Consider the following 21,572-nt stretch of genomic DNA (forward strand, 5'->3'; position numbering starts at 1 on the left):
CTTTTTTTTACTATACAGATCCCATTAAGCAGATTCGCAGGTTAACAACATAGGTAACATTCTGTAATACATGGATAAAAGGTTTATGTTAAGTAATTTTGAAGATATTTCTGCTATTTCATACTTATCCACTGCAAGACCCCAATACAGTTTTTGCATAGTTAAAATACTCCCAAAAATTGGGGCCCTATATTTTTTACTTATAGTTAATCATCTATTTGTAATATAGGAGGCATCAATACTCATTACAACTTATTTCAGTTCCCAAGGTCTAATCCATTTAAAAATTGTACATACATATGCCTAACCCTGAGGCAATTTCATCCCCCTTTCCCAGACTTCCCAACACCCAGACTTGTCCTCTTTCTACTACATGCCCAGTAGTTTCCACAGGGGCGGAACACCTGTGGCTCCAGACTGTGTCTTCCTCTCTGCACCGTCTCAACAAGGAGGCCAGAGCATGAAAAATGGGCTGAGCAGGAGTCATCCATCAAAGCTAGGAATGCTGTCTTCTGCCTTTATCCACTTTGCTGACCTCTCTGGATCCTTGGCACCTGGTACCACTTGCTCAATTATTTCTAGGGAGTCATGGCATTAGACATCTGTAACTATGGCTGGTAGAGCACTAATGGTGCGCAACTAGAGCAAGTTCACTTTTTGAAACTTCCAGGCATGACTTACAAACAAAAAGTGTATGGGGAATGATTGGAAATAGAATGTACACCTTCTATGAACTTCTCAGCTTTTATGACTATGCCCCGTAAAGTGTTGGCTGCGAGGAATTCCTCAGGAGAACATTTTTAGTTTTTTTAGTATCACTGTTATCTACTAAAACATAGGAATCCATACCTTCAGGACTGCAATTACTAATACCATACTCATATTTGCAAGGCAAATACACTGTAGGAGTGTGTAGGAGTGTGAGAGTGTGTGCATGAATCTAGGGGCAAACGATTTAGTGATGGTGACCTGGCAAATGTATAAGATAGTGTTTATATGTTAAATATTGGTAAACATTTCACCATGCAAGTTATTGATATGAAGTAACTCAAAACAAATTCACAGATACAACATTTACTGATAAAGTACACACTCAGGGCAGTTATCATAAAGTATGGTTGTGAAACTGTAAATACCTAGATAGTAGTGTGCCTCACAGAAGAAAATAAATCCACACATTAACATATAAGGTTGCCCTGCAAAAAAGCAAAAGGGCTGTACAAGGCACATTTAGTATGTCAGTATTAAACCTGCAGGGTTCTTTGTGTTACTAATGCAATATTCTAGTAGCTTCTATCCTGCAACGATGTCCTTCGTTGCACCAGTGTAATTAAGCACAATTGTGTGAGCGCTTATTAATAAATGCGTTTGTCCTTTAGTTTTTTTAGGCTAATGATTGACGTGATTTGCATAAACATTTAGACTTTTTCAAATGCCATCTATTTGTCTTACACCTGGAGGATACTCAATTGGCAATCACAAATTAATAAAATACTTTACAGCCCTACATGCACCTCCTGTGGTATGTTAGGTAGAACATAAATGATAAAGGTGAAATTGACCAATTGGATTGCACTATGGAAGTATTTCTCCGGGCGCAAGTGAAGGACAGGATACAAGACAGCGCCACTCAACTTAATAAAGTTCAACTGTTAGTTAAATATTTGTACATAGCTCCAAAGATTTTAGTAAACAACCTCTAGTCCACAACAAAACACCCCAGAACCTTCTCACTGAAAACCCTGACACTTCTCATTCCAACGCTTCCACAACCTGGCAACACACCGCCTCAACATTCTGTGGGCATTACCGCTGCTGCCGAAGATTTACTGTTTTTACAAAAACAAACACAAAGAATGAAGAGGCTGGTCGTCAGAGGCAGACAAACAGAGCAGCAGGGAGATGGTTGGCCCAGTGCCCTGGAGATGTGCTGCTATTGAGGAGGTGGGCACCTGTTAAGGGGAGTGAGTTATGGTACACTGGTGCGTTGGTGCTTTCTTTGGACAACCCTCCCACAGGGTTTAGGAAGCACTTTCATTCGGACACACTGTAGGTGTATGTGTTAACCTAGTTGCTTAAACAGTCTGTTTCAAGGTGTTTTAGACTAAGCTTGTAATAAGGTAGTGGTAAGGGGTTAGGGTTAGGGTTGATGGTCCAAGTATAGACTACTTTATATTTCTAGTGTTTACGGGTGTTAATAACAAGAACATAAGACTATTTACAGTGGAGGGATGATTTATGCCTGCTGGGTAATCATAAATGTAGAAACTTGTGCAAGAAAATATATATAATGGCAATCAAGCGACTTGCTCGACAGCAACTGTTGCTGTGGGAATCTGCGTTTCTTCTGCTTTCTCTACAGGGGTTTTTTGTTTATCTTCTTCCTCCTCTTCTCCATCCTCGCCAACATCATCATCAACCTCTGCGACTGCCAGGCCAGCGACATGATCACCATTGATCTTGCACTCAAAGCTTGGTGCCTCTCCATTGATTGCCAGCTCTGCCTTGATGCTGGAGGTGGAGCCGAGCATCTCGTGGATCTGCTCCACCACGCCTTCCCGGGTGTGCTCCTCCGACAAGACAAACTCTCCATCCATGCTTCCCAGAGCAGGAATCTCCACATGGACCTTTTCCTCAGTCGAGCCCAATTCTTGTGTGGGGACCGGCCCGTCTCGGACCTTCTTGACGTTAAAGGTCAAGGGAGACACCTTGAAAGAGGACGCCCTGGCAGTCGGGCTCTTGGGATGGTTAGGGGTGAAGCTCTTTTTCATTCTGTCACGCTGCTCCTGAGGCACGATTGCTGTGGTGATCCGGGTCATCTTTTTCTCGATGCTCTGAAGCGAGAACACCTTCTTGAGGCTGTCTACCTTCTTCAGGCTGTTGCGCTTGAACTTGTCAGACCTTCTCTCATACGGGCTGGGAGGGCCCAGGCCCATCGCGGCGTCGCCCTCAAACATCTCGTCCTCCACATGGTGCATTGTAAGATCATCTTCGTCTGAGGAGAGGCTGATGGTCAGAAGACCTTCATCGTTGGCACGGCTGCCATCAATAGAGCCGGTAACAGACGGAGCAGGAAGGATGGAGTCTGCATCATACAGGCTTGGTTGGGGGGTCCTGATGGAGCCCTTGACTAACACGCTGGTGGGGATCTCATGGTCTTCCTATAGGGAAACAGAAGGACAGAAACAGGAGGGTTAAGTGGGTGGTTATTTCACGAAGTCATATATAGGCATTATTGCTTGAACAAAGCTTTAGTTTGACAAGGAATTACCTTGATGGTATCTTTGTTTGAATTGGTTCTGGTCAGAGTTAGAGTATACAACTTTACTAGTTCCAATGATGAGTACTTTCAAACACATATTGCTATCAAAATGTAAATGTATGTCTTATGTCATGGTTAGCCATTGTAATACACTACACATATTGAGTTGGTCTGCCTGCAGAGGACTGAGGAAACCAGTCTCTGCATGCCTCCCCCTTCTTCTCCTCAAGCCATCTGAGGAATTCCACCTGTTTCTCAGCAGGAGTCTTACATTTCGCTAAAAAATGTTCCTCTTGTATTGCTCTCTCTGCCTTTAACCGGCCATGCTTGAACACATCAATGGCCATAAACACAGTGAAATTGAGAGCAGTAGGTTCACTATCCAGAGTTTCAATTTGTTTTTCCTCAGTCTCTTCTTCCTCCCCCTTGCTTGCTGCCCATTCATCCATGCACAATCACACAATCACACACATGCAGGCACACGCATACACAATGTTCCACTCCACTAGGGATTTATGAGTGAGTGTTCCCACCCCCATAGCCCCCATTATTTTACACCCAGGAGTGAGTGGAGAGTGAAGGTGCAGCTTCAGTGGTTGACATACTCCACTACACATTTGAAAGGCTTGTAGACAAACCCTTCCTGTGACATCAGCTTTAAGTGCCATCAGTGGATACTTGGGTTGACTAAATGCAACACAGTGTGCTGCACATTTTTGTGTTCAGGTACAAGGTATGTCTAGGTACGAGTCCAGCAAAGGCTTGAATGAATCGATGAGTCCTTGTGATCCCCAAAGTGCTAACCAAGTGGGCTAGGATTACAGAAGCATAATGAAACGGGGTTTTCCAAGGGTGAGATTATTCACGGTTTGATTCAAAATATTGTTGCTTCTGAATCAAACTATAAATAGTCACAGGTCAATAGTCAAACTTCTCAAATATACGATGTTTACCCTCATGAAATATCTATATGAGGCGCTAGTATCGGCCACCGTCACCATCAGTATACTGTATGTTGCAATGACATTCTTTTTCAAATGATAGTAGTTTCTGTTCACCATGTTTGTAACAATGAGTCTGCATTAAAGTATGAATGCATTTCCAAGAATGCACGAAAGCTCTTAAGACATTACAGCATACTTACTTACAGCATGCCATAGGTTTTTGAAGGAGTGAGCAATGCATCTTTTCCTGGTGTGTCATTAAGACATACTTAAGGACTGGGCCAACCAGGTGGAGTCCTGCCTCCAGTCCATTCTTCACTAAACACTCAATGGTGTGTTTCAGCCTTGAAGGATGAGGGTATTTAAACCTGCCATCTCTCTTTAGGACATTCAAGCCAATTTTGGGCGAATTATGTTTTAGTATATGAGAATGAGATGCAAAAGGAAGTACTCCATCAGAGATTGAAAGGTTCTATACATATTATTAAGTTACTTTTGCACCATGTTATGCATTTCTCTTATTTCATACATTGCCTGAGAGAGTGCTCTTTTTAGGCACCTAAACAATATCATTGTGTATGGAAAGCTCTTGAGACGTGAAGACACCATTTTGAAATCCTCTTGTTTTTACAGCTTTGCAGACACCTGATACCTCTAGCCTTGATCCAAACATGCAGTCATGAGTTCAGGTGTGTGCCAAGCATGTGTGGTATCTCCCAGTAAATGCTTATAAATCTGTCAGCCTGTTCTTAAAAAGGCACATCATTAATTGCAGAGCCACGTTTACATGGAAAGAGATAAAAGACAGTTTTAAAAAAACGTATAAATATATAGCACAAAATATCGTACAATAGGGGTTACTAGTAAGGGTGGATACATTGGACATACTGTATGTGCCGACAGTGTGTCAGAATGTATTTACCACCAACAACCACAAAGGTCATGTCGCCTTTCTAAAAAAAGCTGGGAGTTGTATTGAATTGCAGGTTTGTAACTTGAAAACCCCAAAAAGACAAAAGTAGCACCTTGGGGAACCACAGCTCCCGTTACCACTACCTTTGGTTTGGTCCCTTTCGGGTTTGTTCTCTGTAGCTCTCTCCTGTCAAATCTGAATGAGCAGTATCTGGTTTTATTTCTTGGTCTGACGTGGCACCACACCTACAAAAACTGTGTGGATCTCAACGTGTTCAAGCAGAATCAAATCAGAGTCAGGAACTAGGTGGGTTACAGCCCGTGTACTGGACAAGTTACGTGTAAATAAATACAAGAGAGCTACTTGAAGGGAGATAATATTACTTAGAAGTTATGCTTATCTTTTTTTCTCCGTGTACATTTCAGGTCAAACACAGTCAACCAGTATGACGTTTGACATTTTAGGTTCAGAATTTGAAAAGAAACTGGTCCAATATGGCCTTTCCAGACCCTCATTGGAGCATTCCCTGATAATAAACACTAATCCCCCTCGTCTGGTGGTGTTAACGTTTCTAAAGATTTCAATCGTGACTCCTCTGCTCCAGTCTAGGCACGCCGAAGATTTTCTGATTTGGCTCGAACATGTTTGATATAATCACTGTGGGCGCTGGAGTGTGTGGGAGGCAGCAACTGAAACTCAAACACCCTCCAATGAAAACCAAGTTCTCCTAATACATGCTGTCCTAAACCTGCTGCAGTGTTGATATGGGCATGCCTTACTCAAGCTGATAAATACAACCAATGCCTCACTTGTCAAATGTAATTGACAAGTGCTTATACTAGTCCTACAGCCAATCTCAAGTGTTCATACGGGGCTTTTTATCACCAGCATTAAATGTATCTGGCTCTTTTTATACTCTTGTATTTGGTTTGAATGGGAAATATGTTGTTTGGTTGTCCAATAGTGTAATGGAGTGAAATTAGTGTGTCCTCAATTTAACCGACAACAGTTTTGGCGAACAAGCTAGAACAAACAAAATCTTCCTAAATACCATTTGACCCAGGTCTATTTTCTCTCTGTGTGAGTGTGTGTGTGGACCTCACATTCTGGCACTTTTCTCTTGGGAACCATGCTAATGAATGCATCCTCTAAGCAAGCACTCATTAGCCACTGAGAATGTAGTATGTTAGTTTGTATGTGTACGAGTGTCTGTGTGCCAGTATCTACTTGTGCAACCATGTAGGACATAAGCCATAGTTAAAAACAAGTGTTTAAAAGAGCAAGATGAGAGTAAATTAACACACATTTGGAGCAAACCAAGGAAACAATGTTAATTTAGCGTGACAGCAAGTTTACTGGTACGTTAGCACTTCAAAGACATTCGGAACGCTTATGTAATGGAGTCTCATTTAACAGTTGCATGGTAAAACTGCCATCTAATTGCAAGTCCTGCAAGGTGTTACTAAGCTAGAGCTTATGTAAGGGCGCTCTGCGGAGTCTCTGCTCTATTCAAACTGAGAGAGATCAGGGCGGGGCAGCACAGAGTCTCCACTGATGGGCTCATGTTACTCTGAGTGTGTGTGTGTGTGTCTCTGTTTATACCAAATGTGTAATGATACCCTATGATGTTACTTTGCCTTTTGTTCTCATGCCTTTGTTTATGCATTTGTGTGCGTGTGTGTGTGTAATTAATGACAATCCCATCATTCTTCGCTGTACTAGGTGTTTGGTGCTAATTAACAAACTTTATCACACTGTCACACTAAACTACGGCTGTATATAATGTCATGTTTCCCCCCCTATTTTTCAAATAAAGCATGAAGCATATTTTATGACATCATTACCATGGAAGTAACAATCTTTTTTATTAATCCAATATCATCAATGCAAAGTAAAAACATTGATATACTGTATATCTTGGTGTTGATGCACAGTGCCGATAGCAAGCAGTGTCTTTAGCGAGTGGTGCTAGCGCAGTGATAGCAAGGCAACATTGGCGAGTGTGTGATCGATAAAAAGTGTGTGATGGTAGAAGTAATGTTATAGCTGTGAACGTACCAGTGCAATGTCTGTACAGTTTTTATTATTGTAGGTGAATTAATTTGACAGGAGTTTTTTTTTTTTTTTTTTTTAAACTAAACAAATATTCTCAAAGGACCGAGTAAAAACACATCAATAGAAGGTGAATTTTAGCGAGATGATATAAGGGTAACTGATTATGTTATAAAAGCATTAGATAGTGTCTGGCATCTATTGCAGGCCCTTCAATGGAATCAGTCTGTGTTTCTAAATTGGGGTTTTCTATTTTCTATTTTGTTGTGCTAAATGTTTTGACATCATGTATGAGGGTTTTCAGTCTGTGGCTAGAAGGATGGCTTTATTGTCTCGTGCTTTTACATTAGTTTATTTTTTGTCTAAATGTATTAATGCTGCTTTTTAATATATTTATTGATGTACAGCACATTAAATGTGCTATATAAATAAAGTTGGATTGGATTGGAAATAAAAATAATATCGAAATCATATCCTGGAGAAGGCAAATATCGAATTGCTGTAAAAAAATATTGTACTGTAATAGTGATAAAAACTGTCATTTAAACCTTCCACAAAATAGTTATTTTTTCAAAAGGCGATTTATTGAATTAAAGGAGATTTTGAAATAAATGTTAAATAAAGCTAATAATAACAACTGTTGGTTGGTATTGCACATTAGTAAGTGGGAGTGTGTGTTAGCAACTTCAAAAAGAAGTGTTTCCCTTGCCCTTCAGATGATGAATGGCGAGGTTATACAGGTGTGTTGGCACAGTGAGTCAGGTGCCAATGAGAGGGTACACCATCACCACCACACACACAGAAATGCATGTGTGTGCACATTTGCTACTGCCAAGTCCCTGCAATTATTCTGTTACAGAATGAAAAAGACAGGAGGCTTAGATAAAAAAAACAGGGAGAACAGAGATTGCACACAAAATGAATCAAAAGCTTTTTAAAGCTTGATATCAGACCTGTTTGTACTGCGCATTTCAAACAAACGGCCTTGGAATCCTTCCCTTGTTCTCTAAATTATACCCACCCTTAATTTACTGTGTCAATGCACCTATCCTCCTGCAATACAACCTCTCTTTTTTCAAGATGTCCAAGCGAAACTCTTTCCCTGCACCCTCTCACACAGCCTTATCCATTGAGTTAACAAGCAGTACAGTCTCTACATCGCGCGATTGTGCACATTTGCCGGCATATGTTTTGATTACATCCTTCCCATTAACAGCGCTGTGAGTTGTTCCACTGTTCAACCCTACCCAGCTTGTTGCATAATAAACCCCCCCCCCCCCCGCACCCCAATGTGCACCAAGAACCATCTGTGGACAGAGGAAGGAAGGAGGAAAGGAAGGAAAGGAAATGGAATGCTGCTATTTGTCATGGGACTGGGTTACATGATAAACTCTCAATGTACTGTACACGGTATCAGTCTATACGCTGACTCCCACCAATGATTGTACAGACATATAGGGTATGCTGAGAACTTAGACAAACACCATACCAAGTACGCTCTATTTGTCACATAAATTACGGTTTCAAGTAATAAATCTATCGTTAATTCTGAATGTATGCCTCTTGGCTTTATACTTATGTCGCTCTGCATAACAAGTTTCTTCCTCATTCTGACCCCTCCCATGCTTGCCTCACCAAAAGAAAACATGACATGTTTACTGGCAAGCTTGTGTAATCCCGCAACACAATAGCCAATTCAGACGCGATGTCATGTTGACGTGCCAACAGAAAGGAGATCGTGGCAATCTAGAGAGGCGCCAATTATCGCTGATGACATAAATTATGATGTAGGACGTCTGTTCGCTCAGCCCGTAATTTACAGGAGAGCAGTCTTAGCACTTTGGGTGATGGAGCGTTTTGTATTCTGTGCTCTAGAATTTTCATAATTAAATTTCATACATGGCATGGTATTCATTATATTAATACAATGGATCATTGCGCTGCCTGACACTAAATGCACTTCCTATACATCAACCAGATACAACGCTAAACCTGCACTTTCCCTTTCTTGTCTTTCAACATCCACGCTACATGTATGATGAATGAGGTACAACGTCTTCAGGAGTGACCCCTTAACAAAATCCTATACATTGAGAGTTCTTGTTGGTCCTGTTTTAACTCTGCCCCATGGCTATGCTAATCTCCTTTAGCCTTGTTGTTCAAATCTCTCAAATCCCCCCTTTACACACATTGTTTTAAGCACAATCCAAAACCGTGCATATCAGAACCATTGTTTGATAAGGTCTGTGTGGATATACCAAGAGCGTTTTTGATAAGGCTACCACCAATTGTCAAAGTGTTTACCCCACGTGTGGAGGCCAAAGGTCAGGGGGATTTGCAGAGAAGCCCGGAAGTCATCGTGTTATCTCAAAACAAGTTGTATTTTCGTGTTTTTATTTAAGAGCAGAGAAATGAGAACACTGAGAATCAGCATGGCTATTGTTTTCCCTTTTCCTGCCATGGATATTGCGGCCTTGACCAGTGGATTGGATGGAAACCAAGGTTGGAAATGTCAAGAAGCAGCAGACAGTGAGAAAATAAGGGAGGTGACAGGAGGAGTCTAAACAGGAAAGCTGATTTTTTTTTTGTATTATTGCGTAATAACACCTTGAGCTTCAGCATAATGAACTCCCATGTTGTTTTTTCTAACTATAATAACTATAATAGTTTAATAAGTCATCACCTGTGTCTAACACGTCATACTGTGTGAGAAAGTCAAAAGAGAAAGCTCCAAAGAATAGAGAGTGAAAGACAGCAAGTGAGTGCAAGTGAACAAAAGAGCTGGATGATATAACCTTATTTGTACCTGTGGCAAATGAATAACATGCTAAATATGTGCTCTTGGCATTTCTGAAGACAAATGGGTGAAGTGCATCATGGGAAATGCTGGGAGGGATAAAGTACCTTAAAGGTAGGGTAGGTAAGTTTGAGAAACCGGCTCGAGATCACTAGAATTTGAAAATACACAACCGGAGAAAATCTGCCACTTCCTTACAGAGCCCCTCCTCCAACACACACGAACGCGCACATGACCAATGAGGGCACGAGATAAGTTTGTGCACAGATGGAAGGCTGACAGGCAGGTAGGCCATCCAGTTATTTTAGCCGGGCCGGCTAAAATGATTGGTCGTGCTTTTTACAGTATTACGGCTTCCACAGATGACATTTTTTTATGGATTTTTTTGTCAAAGCACTTAAGATATTCATTGCTATCGGGATGTTAAGAGCATTCCATGGAATATAACAAAAAGTGTATCTCGAGCCGGTTTCTCAAACTTACCTACCCTACCTTTAAGATCTGCTACTTTCTATTCTTCTTTGTAAACACAGCTTTGGTGTATCATCTGGAAAACGTTGAATATTCTTTTAAAGCGTTTACTTTTTGGTTCACGGCTAATAAAATATGACCAACATAATAGACTATAGCATGGCAAATTATACATCAGCAGTCGAGTGTGCTCTCTCAGACTTTGTCAGCACTTTTTTATGTCAATGAAGCTGTTACGACTAGTCTTCCGCTGCAGGGTTCTGCAGTTGCAAACTTGCCTTTGCCTCACACACTGACTCAGTTCAGCAGACTTGTCAAACCTGAATGAGACACCAGGGTGAAGAGCAGGCACTTAAAGTATTACTTCCCAATCCACATGCATGCCCTGACTTTTCGCCCATACAAGTTGCAAACTTAAGTATTTCTCTCGTCAAAGCTCAATCTTTTGGTGTAATCTTTAGGTGACAAAACAGACAGATTTGTATTTTTTCCTGCTGCCCATTGTTTTTTCTTTCATATTAATCCTCAATTTCACACTTCTCCGCTCTTTATTTTCTGTTTACTGCAAACCAAGAGGATTACCAGAGGAATGAACCCCAAAGGAAAGAGTAAGAAAGATGACAACAAAGCTAAAGGCCATACTATAAACAAACCTCATTGTTCATTTTGAAGGCATGTCTAAAAGGCTTCACAACCATGTTTCACTATTATTACTAAGACCAGTTTTACTCCAATCCAATGGAATTCTGCCAAAAACATGTCACACTTACAACTTGTCACTTGTCACTTGTCAAGGACACAATGTATGAATGTCATACTTGTGTGCACTTTTAGGGCTAAAAGATTTGTAAAAATATATCAGTGATATTTCTAATATTTGAGTTGAAACATTCAATATAAACCCCAGGCTTGTAAAGGAAAACTCACACAAATTAGATTTCCAATGAGTCGGTCTGATTGAACATAATTGACTCAAATTATCTGATCAATTGATCCAACAACCAAAGCAGGCCGCGCTGGTCACAAACCACAAATTGAAACCAACAAAAATGCAATATCCATCGTGTTGTGTATGCAATAACATAATAATTAGACCAAAAACAGCTATTTTATCATCATCATCTAGTGAACATTAATAATCTGAAAAATATGTCAGTAATGTCTGTCAGTATTTTCTAACACCATTCAGCCTTATTTTTACTTGTCAAAAGCAGAAAGGTATTTTATTTTTTTTACAATTGTTTATTTCCGTTAAAAGTGTCTCAACAAGCCGTTCCTCTGTGCCATGCACTATGCCCTGAGCCTGGGTGCAGTTGTAGTTAATTATATCAATTACATCTGAGCTTTTTTACTGTGACTTAAACAATGTCATGCCATGAAGAAAAAGTGAAGAAACCCTCTCCCTCTTTCAATTTTAACTCGTTTTTTACTATTTTGCAGCTGTCAATGAAGCTGACTAACAGCTGGGCTCAGCTAAAAATAGCTAGCTAGAATAGCTGTGCTCTTTTCTCTAACGCTGTAGAGTTTACACACTCCACACCCTAAACAAAATGTAGGCTAAGCACTGGCCAACATTAAAGCACAGAACATGTAAATGAGACCACTTTGGAGTTACTGGAATGTGTAATTCTCCTCTTTTTGTTCAAGCTGGTCGCCTCCCTAAACCTACAGCCCCTAATTTAAGCTAATGTATCTTGTGCCTGACTCTGCACTTAACACACTGACACAAAATGTACATAAACTGTCCCATCTAACTACTGTCAGACATGAGAAATGAATGTCTAATAAAATGTCCAGTTTTTTAAAGGTTACTTAGTAAATGTAAAGTAATCATTGATTCTGAAACTGTTATTGACCACACTACATGCTAATGTAAATGCCGGCACAAACTGGTTATAAATTCAATATAAACATCGTATTTTATGTAATGTTACAGTGGGTCCAGGACCACAATATTTTATAATTAATCATTTCTCTATTATTGAAGGTTTACACCTGAACTATTCTGTCACTTTGAGTCAATTACCCTTTCACTTTAAACTTGTCCATGGGTTAAAGCTTGGTAACATAAAGATCCAGAATGTTTGAATGCACTGAAACAGCTAGCCCTGCTTTAGGCTACAAGCTGGTGATATACATCACATGGTCGAGGGACACGCACAAGAAATCTCAGCTGTAGCCTACAGCTAGCAGCCTGCTCCAACCTGTCCAAAGGAATAAGATGTTCTAAATGAAAAGACTTCTGCACTGAACACATGCAATATGAGAACTTCAATCACACCCAAATATTGTATTGCTGCTGAACATACGTTACATTGTTTTGGATGAAGTAGAATAAGTGTTCTCTGAACTATTAAGCTATTTCTCTCTCTTGCTATTGCGTCTTTAGGGTTCAGCGTAAAGGGTTTCGTTTGTAGTAAAACTTCACTTGTGTCACTTTGGATGTATGGACAGGAACAAGCTCCATCATAGTTTAATTTGCATTTAGGGTAATACGCTTTTAGTCATCATGCTAAAGGTAAGAGCTTGGGGCTGGGAACAGAATTACCAGTTTGTCCTCCATCTTGGAGTATGAATGGAGTGTGGAAACACAGCTTTTACTTCCTGCTGCTGGAAGGTAAGATTAAGTCACAACCTTTGGTCGAGTGTCGATGTACAAAATAACTATCACGTTTAGTAGCAAAGCAAACAAAATGACAATGCCTGAAGAGAAGCCTATCACTCAAAACCTCTGTCAACATTTGCTGTACGCAATGTGTGTCAGAATGTGGTTTCGAAATCTGAAGAGTCTATTTCTACTCAACTCATCAAGAGCCGACAATAGAGGATAACTGATATTGGGTCCAATTTACCCCTACCGACAAACATGGGTTTGTTCTCAATTCAAAGCTTGTCTGAACATACAGTATTATATGTCTAAATAAGTGAAAGCGTTATAGAGTCAAAATAGCTTACAGAGAAGCTATCACCAACCAGATGTTGCCGCGTTAGCATAACTTGCTAACGTTAGCATAACTTGCTAACGTTAGCATGGTAAACCATGCTAATGTGACTCTAACATTATTTAAACTTTAAACAACCTCTGAAATAGTTATTTTTAACTCCATGCTTGTGGTTTTAGCTGAAATTTCTGGTGGGTGGGTTTTTTAATTAAAATATAAAAGAGTTAAGCACATTGTTTTGTCTGTAGTCTACCACATTTTTTTATTAGTTAAGAATTAGGGATGCTCCGATAGCCAATTTTGGGGACGATCGCCGGAATCAGTATCGGCCAATACCGATCGCCGATCCGATCGAGTGGGCTATGGGGATCTTCCATTTAAAGTGATGTTTAAAACTCAGTTAATGGGGCTCATTCACTTGTGCTTCCACAAACAACAACCAACATAATTATTACATTCAAATGAAGTACATTATTCAAGTTTACATTAACTTTGGATAATAACACGGGAGAAATGAGCGGAAGCGCTCTCTTTTCCTCTCTCTCTCTCTCCTGACAGCCTGTCAGTATCGTCTCATGCAGCTCACTGATCCAGTAATGAGTGACCCGACAGTGAAGAATAAATATATGTATAACTAGTTTAGCTTGTTCCAGAGGTAGATAAAATAGCTAAGAGTGTTAGGTCTAACTCTTAGTGTGTGTTTTGCTCCGCTCACCAGTCAGTCACAGCGGGTGGAGCTGCAGGATTTCTGCTTCACACACACGTTGCATACCGCTATTTTATTGTCATTTTCGGACACTTAAAATACTGCCAGACTGGTGAAGCCATTTTGGCGAGCTTGTTTTGCTGCGCACAGAGAAAAGTGTCATGTATTTTACGTCATAATTTTACGTCATGCGATCGGCTCTCGCGATCTGCATTTTTAGAGAGCGATCGTTCGGCAGAGAGTGAGTATCGGCCGATATCGATCAGCAGCCGATCGATCGGAGCATCCCTATTAAGAATGAATTTCCACCTACAGCGCATCTTTCATCAACAAAAAGTATGTTGCAGTCATTGAAGGTTTCTCATTTCTCTAATTTCCCCTCTTCGACCCTCCGGTAGTGATCCTCCGCGGATGTATTTCCGGCAACAGTGATCTTTAAGAGAGTCGTGACGCACGGCCGGACTTATCTCAGGGGGGTATATCCAGTCTCTGATAGTGTTACGTTATTATGAGAGCGCTCTCATACTTGTTTGATTCTGAAATTGTATATATATATAAATGTGTGTGTATATGTCCGCATCGGTAGCCTGTTATTGTCTCATTATGCCGCACTGAGAATGAATTAAACGTAAATATATAAGTCGTCATGAACACAGTTCTGCCCAACAGACAGAGTGCTGTGCCTCCTGTCATCATTAACGGACGTCACTTTAAAATGACTGCTCAGAGGAGAGGAGTTCTCATTTCTCTAACCGCCTGCTGCTTCCCCTCCTCTCTCCTCGGTTCCTTTCCTCGACTCCTCCGCTCGCATCTCCTGTGGGCGGGACTAAGACAAGAGGATAGGAGTCGAGCAGGGGAATTAGAGAAATGAGAAACCTTCTCTTTGTTTAGTTTGGCTGGGGAGCTAGTTCCTCTTTCCTTCAGAATGTGATATGAATGTCCCTAGATAGATTGCGAGAGCTCGAACTGTTACTCCCTGCTAGTTTGCGATTAGGGATCCCAAAAACGCACACAAACATCCTCTTCCCACCCCACCACGAGGGCCAACACAACAACTCCCTTTTACCTTGATAAAAATCGAGCCTTCCTCTGAACCCGCATGTACAAGGCCTGAGAACAAATGCAATTCTCACGGCGTTCAAATTCAATTTGCCATAGTGGTCGACTTTGTTGTGATGAAATTCCACTGTGAAATAAACACAGATGGGGAGATTATGATCTACTCAGAAATAAATGACTTCTGTCCCAGGAAATTGAATTCCAAATATGGCGTATTTCATGCTGCATGCCACTGTGATGCAATTTAGATAAGTTCTCCGGGGGGTGACTGTTGATATTTAAACATTCAGGTAATGAGCCTTATAAATTAATCTGTGTGACAAATAATAGAAAGACATCTACAATCCAAGACAAAACATTTTACCTTTCTAAACGGTAATTACCAAAACAATTTCCATACTGTACACACTGGAATGTCCAGATGCCATGGGAATTGTAAGTGCTCTGCATGTGTGTGTGTGCAAGAGAGGAGGGCTATGTCGGAACAGGAAAAGCACTGATGCACAAAAACAAACAAACAAGGGCCAAGCATCGGTAATGAAGTCCTCATTAGTCCTTGTTATGCACAGGAGCGCAGCGGAGCGCAGCGGAGCGGCAGACAGCGCTGCCATTTCGGACTGACCAGGGCCAGAGCCAGGAGCGGGCATAGACCCCTGCTCCCTGGCTGCAGGAGTGGGCGTTTACCCCAGAAACCCTCTGTGTTTCCACCTCAGTTGGCAGGTACAGGGTGATGAGTGTTCTGGATCAATTTTGTAGAGCGGGAAGAGGAGGAGGAGTGCCTTTTGGCCAATGGCTACAGGCCTGGTATACAGAGTTTGGCTCTTGGGTGTGCAGCAAATGTGCGTTATCAAAGAGTTGCGTGAGGCATGCGGCGTGGCCTTTCATGTTGTTTCAGGGAATCACGACAGGTGGCTGGACCAAAGACAGAAAAAATGCTCACACGCAATATGGAGTTTGTATAGAAAGACAGAAACAGTTGGAGATAGTGATGTGAGAAATGAAAACAACGGTTAAACATAAACCAAAAGATATCAGATAGGAAGATTAGCGCACAGCACCAGATGGAGGTAATCCAGAAAAGGACACAACAAACACTGGAGGCCAAAAAGAGATTAGGTGAGGCAGAAAGTGATGGCCGCTGAAAGGAGTCAAGTAGGAGACGGAACAAAGGCTGATTGGTTCTTTTATTTCCCACTCCCCTCAGGCACGCCAAGTCTCATTTACCAGCTCTGTAACTGCATACACCTGACCCAACACATCAGGATAACGTCCAATGGGCAAGTTGCACGCACACACATGCTGCACACACATGGCCCTACTACACCCATGCTTTGCTCATAGCTGGCTACATTTTAGAGGGAAAAACTCAACTCTTTGGCACGTTTAACTAGAGGCCTATGGGCAACACTAAAATCCTGATTAACTTTTAAGTGTAGGTTATGCTAAATGTTCTCATATTAGTTCAAATACATTGACATGATGCATAGAAGGGAGACACATTTGAGATATTCGCAAAAGGACAATACAAATCCAGGCGACGCATTGATTTGACAATCCAATGAAAAACAAGCAGTTCGATCAACTCTGATTATCTCCAAAGCAACAGGACACTCCCTTTCAGCACATAAAAACCGACTGGGGATTCAAACAAATCGATCTTTGGGGCCTCACCCACGGAGCCACCTTGTACAGGGTAAGTTCTTGGCACCTGTTGCATTTGAACAACAGAGCCTCAGTACCTGGGAAACCAGATAACAACGGCGGTTAAAAGCCCTCAGTCGCTCTGGCTGTGTCAACAATGGCCCCCCCCTTTTTGCTGCCTGGGCACACACTTGTACGCACATGCTCAGACGCACCCACACACACATGTAAGCATGAAAAACCATGCACTTATTCATGCACGAAGCATACTCGGAGACCATGCGTAGATGGTGTTTTATTCGGTTGAGTGGAAATGCATCCGTCAAACACAATATGGAACTTCTTTCATCTTGCATGGCAACCACATGATAATTATGCAAATCGTGAATCCAGGCTGGAGACCCAGAGTTAAAGGAACACACCCTCTAAATAATAATTACTTTGGATTTGTGAAGCAAACTGTCTTAAGGCGTTGTGCACACGGGAACGTTTGCGTTTATGCACAGTATGCGTATTCAAAAAAGTCTTCCGTTCACATGCATTCGTTTCATTTAACGTGTCTGTTCAAACGAGACCGCTGGAAACGCTGTAGTACATATGCCGGGACTGTAAGTGGCGCTGTAACTTCCGCCACAAAATACACCAAAAGCAGCGAAGAAGACTCCGCAGCAGCCCCGCAGCAATGTTGCCATGGCTACCCTTCTGTTTATGCCCCGCGGTGGATTTAGCAACATGTAGTTCATGTAATTCTCCATGTCCACTTGTTGCTGATGGTTGTGGTAGAGGAGCTGTAGATTTTTGCACTAATATCTGTAGCATGGTCAGTAGCAGTAGCACTAGCAGTAGCTACTGACAGGAGGAAGTGTGTGTGGCGATTGCTGGTATTCAGCGGGATATAGTAATTTCCTCAGCATGTAAATATATGGATAAATGCAACGGGGAAGTTAACTGAAAAAAACCGAATCTGTGGATATTGCATCGACCGACCAAGAAGCACGTCTCCGTGGAGAGGACGCGCTCAGAAAGAGAGATATTCTCTACAAACACCGGGTGAGATCGCTCCTCTGGGACACGCCGGTCCTCGTGAACAATAATGGCCTGGATTAGGCAGTAAAGACAATTTTGGTGTATCGCAGAGCGGACTGTTTAATTTTGTTTGTGTTGTTTGGCTGGAAAATTGTCAATATAATGGATCAATGCATGAAATCTGACTGTTTATTTTGTTTAAGGAGTATATTGGGCGTTAACAATTCTGGTTTGCCTTTTATAATATTATTTCATTCAAGAACCCCTTGTGCGTTTAATTAACACAGCTATTTTTGATAGTTGATAGTTACAGATGGCTACTGGCCATGCTACAGTGAGCAGGAGAGGTGGGGAGAGGCGGGGAGAGGTGGGGCTATCGTTATTTTTTCAGGAAATATTCGTATAGAGATGATTACACAGACTCGGTTGACCCCCCAGAGCGTTTCGTTTGCAAATCTATCCACCTTGGGACCCGTTATCGTTTGTGGGGTCCGTTTCTATCGGCCTCGTGTAAATAATAGGGCTATACGCACGCGAAACTATGCAGATACAAGCAGTTTTGTCCTCGTGTAAACGGCGCCTAAGTGTAAAAAGAATCCAAAACTGAAGAAAACTCTTGATGAACTTAAGCCACATAAAAAATAATAATGTTTGAATAATTCATTTCCTGTGCAGGTAAAGGAGAAAGACAAGTTTTTTTTGTCAGAATTCAAGGTAACGCAAGGTGAGTAATTGATATGCAATGGGTCATATTAGGTTTCAACTATTTTTATGTCTCAGTATAAGTTAGAGATGGGTTATGCAAGGATACTTTCAGCTGGTTATTTCCTGGGGATATCGGGAAGTTTATCCATTTTTAAGTGCCAGTATAGAGTTGTACCCTCACAGGTGTGATATGGCAGTTAAAGTGGAAAATACATCCAAAAGCCATATGTCTCTCTGAATTATGACTGTGGGGTGTAAACAGATCTAGTCAAAGTCTGTGTCCGAGCCATCCTCCATTATCCTCTACAGCTCCATTCCCAGACACACCCTTCTACTGGCACACACAGAGGAAGAGAGGGGGAAGAGCCACATGCACATGTATATAAACTCTCAACTTACATTCACAATCCATTATCATATCAGTCTTTTTACACTTTTTGTTGTGTAAAGGTGTGCTTGAAATGTACTTCCAGAGTCGGAAAAAAAATAAACCTCTCTCCACATTTGTGAATTGAGCTCTACAGGTTGCCTAAGTCTGGTTCAACAAGTTTTTAAGTGTTGAAAATGTAAAAAAGTTATGTTCAGCTACACTGTGTCACATGTTTGTGCCAACACAATAAATGTGCGCACATCCGAACACACCCAATTCTCCAGTCAAATGTGTATGCAAATATGATATACACACACACACACACACTAAAATGAAACCCCATGATGCAAATATATATCATTGAAAAAATAAGGCATGGATAAACGTGCAACAGGTAGGGGATGTCCAACTCCAAAATGCTGACTCATACTTTTCCCATTATGCTTTTCTTTCATTAGAAGCTATCAAGTTGCCTACTAAATTTGCAACAAAAGCTTTTATTATCTACAAATACTATGCCTCAAGACAGCTAACAACCCCCCCCCCCCCGATGACATCACTATGACATCACAAGGGTCGTTTTCGGAAGTGTTTCCCCTCCATTGAAAGATTAGACACTCAAAAGTAGGAAAACTCAACTTTTATCAGTGGAGTACCCCTTTAAGATTCCACCATTTGAAACATTGAGTGCTACTGCTTAATTTCTCTTCCTTTCACCATGTTTTCTCACCTGGGTGATGAGCACTTTAAAGTGGTTCCTCCTCAGCAGGTGGCTGTGGTTGGCCTCCAACTTCTTCACCTGCACCGCCTGTTTGTCCATGCGCTCCCTCACATCCTTCAGGTGCCCGCTCACTTTGCGCGAGCGCTCGAGCAGCTTGCTGACGCTGTTGGAGGTGTTCAGGTGGGTCTTGGAGAGGCGGGTCACGTCGCCCTGCACGACCCGCACGGCGCCCTCCAGGTCGGCCTGCCGCTGCTCCATGCGCTGCTGGTTCTCCTGCACCGCCTCCAGCATGTTCACAAGCTTGTCGAGCAGCGCCACCACTGTGATAGCACTCACCTGGCCGCCGGCTACGGGGCTGCCCGGCACGGCCGCGGTGGGACTGGTGGGCATTTTGAAGCCCAGCCGGGAGAGAGTCCCGGTCGGGGAGGACGGGGAAGAAGATAGGCTATGGCTCGGGATGAGGATCTCCATGTTTTCGGGCTGCTGCTGCGGGATGGTGTGTGTGCTGCCGGTGACGCTGCTGCCCTCGACGTGGGACCCGTTTTCTGCCATGGTTCACAGGTGGTCAAATGTCCCGCTTTACAGGGGTAATTCACCTAAGAGTTTAGCAGGAGTTTGACTCTCTTAGTGCTGCTGTCACTTGCCCCAGCTGAGAACTGGAGGCTGGGTGTTTTACTTCTTGGAGTTAATTCGACTTCCACGCCCCTTTCTATCTTTCTCGACACACACACACACACACACACACACACACACACACACACACACACACACACACACACACACACACACACACACACCACACACACACACACACCACACACACACACACACACACACACACACACACACACACACACACACACACACACACACACACACACACACACACACACACACACACACACACACACACACACACGCTGTGAACTTTCGAAACACCTCCCCTGCAAACCAAGGGAGGGGCATGGTTGCTATGGGAACCGTGCAGGCCAAGCCCTATTGACAGAAAAAAGGTAGAGTTGGTGTGTGTCCTTCCTTGTATGCTGCTAGCTTGCTTTGTTTTTTCATGTGGCTGCCAACAATTCCACTTTGTGCAAGCCTCGCTGCATTTGCAAAATATGCGTGAAGGTTACTTTTGTTTACTGCACTCACTGGTGTGCTGTTGTAGCCTACTGTAGCCTACCAAATTGGACAGGATTGCATTGTATCAAAGGGCATTGGCGTGTGTGTGGGACCCACAAAAACAATAACGTGAAGATAAAAGTACAATGCAAATCAGAAAGGCAGTGTTTCTACAGCTGCGTGTTTCCACTCACATGCTGTAGATAAATCCTGGAACATATTGTCTTTATTTCAAAGTCTATATGTCCATGGATGTGTTACAGATTGGGTTTACTGTGCATAGGCTCAGGGGCCCAAAGTGTCAGGATGCTCCTGGCCTTCACTTGCAGAAATGCCACTCAAAGAGACATGTACCAAACAGGAAGAGACTTAAAATAACCACAAAGAAATATAACAACTACAAAGACATACAAAAGACTACAACAGTTCCAAAATGACTACAACACTACACTTTTGCATGTCTGTGGCCAGGGGGACATTGTCTCCTTATGCGCCCATGACTTTTCCTATGCTTACTGTATATGTTAGTGTATTGTTGGGTGTGTGTGCCCTATGATCGCCCCTTTCCTCTCCCCTCTTGTTTTCAAGCTCTGTGACATGGAATGGAACACACTGACATGGAAATGTGGAAATCCCTGTTTCAACAATGAGCTCATCCGTGCCCTGGCATGATGCCCTGCATGGCCTCTCTCTCAATCCTTCTCTTTGTCACTATCACTGTAGATATTTAATTCACAGTAACACAGCCGCTCTTTCAATTCAACTTGTTTTGAAATCAAATAAATATGTGGTATGTGTCAGTGTGTTGCAACAAGTGTTGGTGTCTGTGCGTTTTCATAAA

At 42.1% G+C, this 21,572-nt stretch overlaps 1 protein-coding gene across 1 annotated transcript; it reads right to left on the reverse strand.

Moving 5' to 3' along the window:
• Window positions 1–1,396: 1,396 nt before the first annotated feature.
• cavin2a (caveolae associated protein 2a) lies at window positions 1,397–20,281 on the reverse strand. Its single transcript, XM_034134306.1, has 2 exons — window positions 19,619–20,281; window positions 1,397–3,161 (listed from the first exon to the last, which is right to left on the reverse strand). The coding sequence occupies exons 1-2, from the start codon at window positions 20,159–20,161 to the stop codon at window positions 2,298–2,300; spliced, it is 1,407 nt and encodes a 468-aa protein (XP_033990197.1). The 5' UTR covers window positions 20,162–20,281; the 3' UTR covers window positions 1,397–2,297.
• Window positions 20,282–21,572: the final 1,291 nt, after the last annotated feature.

The sequence above is a fragment of the Trematomus bernacchii genome, unplaced genomic scaffold (genome assembly GCF_902827165.1).
Source record: "Trematomus bernacchii unplaced genomic scaffold, fTreBer1.1, whole genome shotgun sequence".
NCBI classification, from domain to species: domain Eukaryota; kingdom Metazoa; phylum Chordata; class Actinopteri; order Perciformes; family Nototheniidae; genus Trematomus; species Trematomus bernacchii.